The sequence below is a fragment of the Vigna angularis genome, chromosome 2 (genome assembly GCF_016808095.1).
Source record: "Vigna angularis cultivar LongXiaoDou No.4 chromosome 2, ASM1680809v1, whole genome shotgun sequence".
NCBI classification, from domain to species: domain Eukaryota; kingdom Viridiplantae; phylum Streptophyta; class Magnoliopsida; order Fabales; family Fabaceae; genus Vigna; species Vigna angularis.
In genome coordinates, this window is record NC_068971.1 from 35681796 (window position 1) to 35687118 (window position 5323).

Sequence of the window (5323 nt, forward strand, 5' to 3'; positions counted from 1 at the left end):
AGTGACACAGTAAGTAAGCAATTACTTGGGAAAATTTTTTTAATACAAATTTTATGAAGCATAAATGACAATTAAGAAGGAATGTATCACATTTAAATATTTAATTTGAAATCTTAGAAGAAATTTAATGAGACTCATAACCTTATTAAAATTTATTGATGTTTTAGTATTTGTGCATATTTTATAAATGAGAAAAAGAAAAAGAAAAAATGAGAAGAAAAAGAAATTAATATAAATGAGAAGAAAAAATGTGTATAAAATTAATGAAAAAATACATGGTAGGATCCTATTTATTAAAAAAAAGAAAAGAAAAGAAAAGAAAAAGAAAAGAATGAAGTGGTGTTGAGAGTCTATATGAAGAGATCCAAGGAAGTAAGGGAGTAAGGAGGAAGCATGAGAGTCATGTCTGAAGAAGCATTCTTCAGAGAACTGTGTTGTGGGACAATCCTGTTAGGTTCAGAAAAAGAATTTTCTTCTTTGACGTTAGGCCCTGTGATCACTGTTCTCGTTGCTCCATATGCTTTAACCTTCGAATCGACTCCACTGATAGAAAACCTAAACCTGTGGGGATCACTGTCAAAGTTTACAACCTTTATTCTCAAATACATTTTCTTCTCTGAAGGATTTCTGTATTCGATTGCTGATGCAACTATGTAATCGGAAGTGCTTTCAAGAGTTGAATCTAGCAAAGTGGCTCCACTTGAAGTGCTAAAAAGATGTTGAATCCAATAGCTGGGAGTTCCATAGCTCTGGTGAGAGTCAAATACAATTGCATCGGGTGTCCACCTACAAACCATTTCAAATTAAATACCATCATTCCACAAAAATAACACTGCTCAAATCAAAAAGCATAACAAAATTACCTTCTGTCGTTTTTGTTTACGAAAAGCGGTGCATAGCTAACCATGTGGACGACGTCACTGTTTGAAGAACAAAAACAATTTAGAAATAAGAAAGAATGAGAGATAGAATTAATGAAGAAAAGGAGACAGAACCTATTCTTTTCCAATCCAATAAGGAATGCAGCTTCAGCCACGGCAGCAAGAAGAGTTCCATTACCGGCGTCCGATTGCCAAACGGCATACTCACTCACAAACGCCTGCCAACACAATCAAACTTCATCTTCCCTCTTCATAATCATTCATATCATAATCATATAAATATACCTAAAAAGAACTCAAACCTTTGGACCGTATCGTGGTGCGTCATCGAATTTCGTATGCTTCGAAAACATGTCGTTGGCATTTGTATAAATCTGAAAAATGTATACATTAAGAAAGAGTTGTATAGATAATTATTATGACATGATAAAAATCGAAGAAAAGCTTTTACATGAAAATCGTAGAAATCAGCTGGATGATCCAAGGGTTTTTGAGAAGCATCGCAGTTAGAGATAATCTCAATATCTGGATAAGCTTGCTTGATGGCGTCATAAAATTTGAGGTAGTTTCTTCGATACTTAGACATGGCGCACTCTTCGTTTCCAATGGCAACGATTCTGAGATCGAATGGGTCGGGATGTCCCATGGAAGCTCTTAGAGATCCCCATTTTGACTTTGCCGAACCCTTTGCAAACTCAAGTCCATCCAGAGCTTCCTGTTACACAATTCACATTCTTTAAACTACAATTCTAAATTTAGAATTTCTAAAAAGTTAACAAAATGAAGAAACTCTCACTTGAATAAAAGGTCCGATCATAGAGGTATCCACTTCGTCATTGAGGCTGAGACCTATATATATGAACCAAATAATGGATCAGAATGAAAAATTCAATGATATTTTTTATCACAAATAATGTTTTTACGTATATATACCATCGTTAAAAACCCAGACAGGCAAGGCACCGATATCCTCTGAAAACTGATGGAGAAAGGAAAGAGAAAGATAAGATTTTGAATTATCAAAAGGTAAAGGAAAAAGAAAAAGGAAAAGGAGAAGAAAGAAGGTACTTGGAGGCCCTCAAAATAGCCAAAACCATCGTCGGTCCAATAACTCCAAACGTCTCCGAAGTGACCAGGTCTCTCCTCCCATGCTCCCACGCTGTCTTTCCATCTGAATGCGTTTCTCATATAACCTCCTTCAACGTAACATCCACCTAATGCAACCCACCAATACTGTTATTACATATTTCTCAATACAACACTTTCTTATCATTAACTTTGAGCTCAACCTACGTACCAGGGAATCTGAAAAATTTGGGCTTCAAAGCGGCCACCCTCTGAGCAAGGTCCTTTCGGAATCCATGACCCTGTGGGAACACAATGTTAACAAAAACTCACAACAAAAGTATTGCATTGCATTGCATTCCTGAGCATGAGATGCATACTTACCTTGAACGTGTCTAGTGGCATAGCTGAAACTTGATCTAACCATAAAACTCCTTTCTTGCTTGTCGTTATTTGGAGACTTGCATTGTGGTTAGTGGCCTTCGCTTCCAGTACGGTCTCCATCCTCGTCCACTCTGTAACATTGTGACCTACAGACGTAATGCTGTTTGATGCCAACTCAGTATTATCGGATCCAACAAACGAGACGCGAAGATCAACCACACCACTTGCTTTGGCAAAGAACACTACTTTATACTTGTGTGTTTTCTCAATATTCTGATGGAACATGAGAGACATTAATTATAGATATGAGAAACATTTTAAAAAAAAAAAGAGTTGTGAGAGATGAGAAGGCACTGACCATGCCCCAGAAACCAGGATTGGAGATGCCAACACCATCAGGTGGGCAAGATTTGGGTCCATCACAGAGAACATCCATACGCAATGCAACTTTGTTTCGATCGAAGCAAGAGCTACGATCGGTTGAGATCTGTATGGTTGAATCATCTCCCACCATTGCCCATGGAAATATATTTGAGGGAACACTTGAGCCTCCTTCTTCGAAACCTCGGTTTCGAACAAGCTCGGCCCACAATCCCCCAGCTCCTGCATGGTTTATTTCCTCAAAAAATGCTCCGAAGAAGGTATCTGGAATTTTTCTCCCAGCTCCTTCCGTGACATTTATGTGCAAAGTTGACCTTTGCTTTGCAAAACAGCATAGTGTGAAGCAGCTCAAGAAAATAAGAAAGATCTTCATAGTCATTTTTTCTCTGATTCTTCGTTCCAAATGGCTTGTGTTGGTGCTTCCATGCTGTATTTATAGAGTAAGAGTCTACCAGAACTCATCCTCAACTTATTCAGTTTAAATTTTCTGATAAGCCACTCATTCGGTTGAAATTCTTCACTTGTATTTTCTTAAATTGAAGTAAAACAGTTTAAATTTTCTGGAGATTTATAAATATATCATCGTACTATCATTTGATGTAACTAGTCAAGTAAAAATATACTGTTATTCTATATTTCAAAAATTAAAAAATTAAAAAAATCATTAAATAAAAAATAAAAATACTGATCATGATTTTTGTTCTTAACTTCAGATTAATTATATGAATATTAATATTGTTATAATTATAGATTATAAAATTAGAATGATAAAGTGTTAATTAGTTTAATAAATATGAGATATGCACTTCAGTATTAATTTTCTTTTTCTTTATTTTCTTATTTCCTTAGTGTGATTGAAGTAACAATTTTCAGTTTAATTTTTTGCTTTTAATTTAGTATTATTTTAGAAAACAATTATTATTTTCTGATGAGATTTTAGTTTTCTTTATATCTAAAACAATTTTACCTGAAAGTTCTCATATTTAAAATTATGTTTATTTTAAATATTGTTTATAAAAAAATAATAATATATTTTTAAGTTTGGAATAAAATTTAATTCTTAACCTTATGAATTAATTATATGTATAAAAAATTGAGATTTTAAAATTCAAATTTATATTTACATAAATATCAGATAATTGGGAAAAAATAAATAAATGAGGAATGTTGATTGTAGTTAAAACTGAGGAAACAGTTAAGTTTTCAGTTTTTCTCCGTTAAAATTTCACTTTGTTGGTAGTATTATTAAGAAAATGGTTAAATATGTTTTTAGTCTTTAATCTATCAAACGAATTTGTTTTTAGTCCTTTAAAGTAAGGTACATTTTAGTCCTCTTTTTTAGGAAATCATAATTTTTTGTCCTCCAAATCTAACGGCGTTAAAAAAAAGCTGAGTTGGCTAACGGTGAAGTGCCACGCCATTTTTTTTGTTCTGACCTAACCAAATCTTCCCAACTTTTCTGCCACGTCAATCTTTCCCGTCGTCAATGCCACACTGCCAACACAATGTCGTGCCGGCCAACCATCATGTCGCCGTGAAATTGCCGCTGCAGAAACCCTCCGACATCCTCCATCACGCACCTCCACCATCAACACCCAGACGCGAGCAACCTCATCGCACCTCCACCCAACGCGAGCAGTGCCATTACGAGTTCAATATCTCTGCCACCACTCTTCCTTCGTCGTCCTCTACAAGCTCGCATCGGACCACCACCATGAGCAACCATTCACTCTCGTCGCGAGCCTCCACAGCATAACCATCAGAATCGAAAAACCCCCCAATCCTCTAGGAAACCTACACCGTGAGACTTTTCCCTACGCCCCAAGCAACACCGTCGAACATCCAAACGGCGAAGCTCCTCCTCACCTGCAAGACAAAACCCTCAAAACACAACAGCCCAAAAAACCCCAAATCAAACCCAAAAACTCAGAAAATTTCTTCTTAATTACGTTTTGGATCAACAAAATCATGACCCGAATCAACAAAATCTGAAATTGGGGGTCATCGGCAAGGTGGAAATGGAGATCAAAGCCTCGAGATTTGAGGGAGTTGAAGAAGAGAGAGTGTGAGGATTTGACGGCGAAGTCATCGAGCAAAACGAGAACGCGGTGGGAGAGGAAGGGGGAGAGAGGTGAAGTGAGGGTTGGCGTGGGAGGTGATCAGGAATTAGATATCGGAGGCGTCGTGGAGTTCTTGGAAGAATTGCCGGCAGTGGCCGTAGGGGGCGGCGAAGACCGCGAAGGAGTCCAGACGGGTCTTGCCGTGGAGGGCCAAGTTGGAGAGGAGGAACTGCTTGGAGACGGAGTCGAGACGGCACCAGTGTGGGAGGGAGATTGACTCAGAAAAAAAAATGACGTGGCATTACACCGTTAGCCAGCTCAGTTTTTTTTTTTAACGCCGTTGGATTTGGAGAACGGAAAATTATGGTTTCCTAAAGGAAGAGGACTAAAATGTACCTTACTTTGAAAGAGGAATTAAAACCAAATTCGCTTGAGGACTAAAATCATATTTAACCCTTAAAAAAATAACTCAATTATTATTTTCTCAAAAAAAAAATAGTTCAACTTATATGTACTTTTAATCTAAAAACTGAGTACAGTTAAATCTAAATT

The 5323-nt window shown here is 36.8% G+C and overlaps 1 protein-coding gene across 1 annotated transcript; it reads right to left on the minus strand.

Moving 5' to 3' along the window:
• Window positions 1-350: 350 nt before the first annotated feature.
• LOC108318672 (alpha-L-arabinofuranosidase 1) lies at window positions 351-3090 on the minus strand. The gene is made up of 11 exons (XM_052872609.1): window positions 2689-3090; window positions 2331-2603; window positions 2179-2248; window positions 1950-2095; window positions 1815-1860; window positions 1678-1730; window positions 1333-1596; window positions 1184-1255; window positions 996-1099; window positions 864-920; window positions 351-786 (listed from the first exon to the last, which is right to left on the minus strand). Exons 1-11 carry the CDS (start codon window positions 3088-3090, stop codon window positions 351-353), a joined length of 1923 nt encoding a protein of 640 aa, XP_052728569.1.
• Window positions 3091-5323: the final 2233 nt, after the last annotated feature.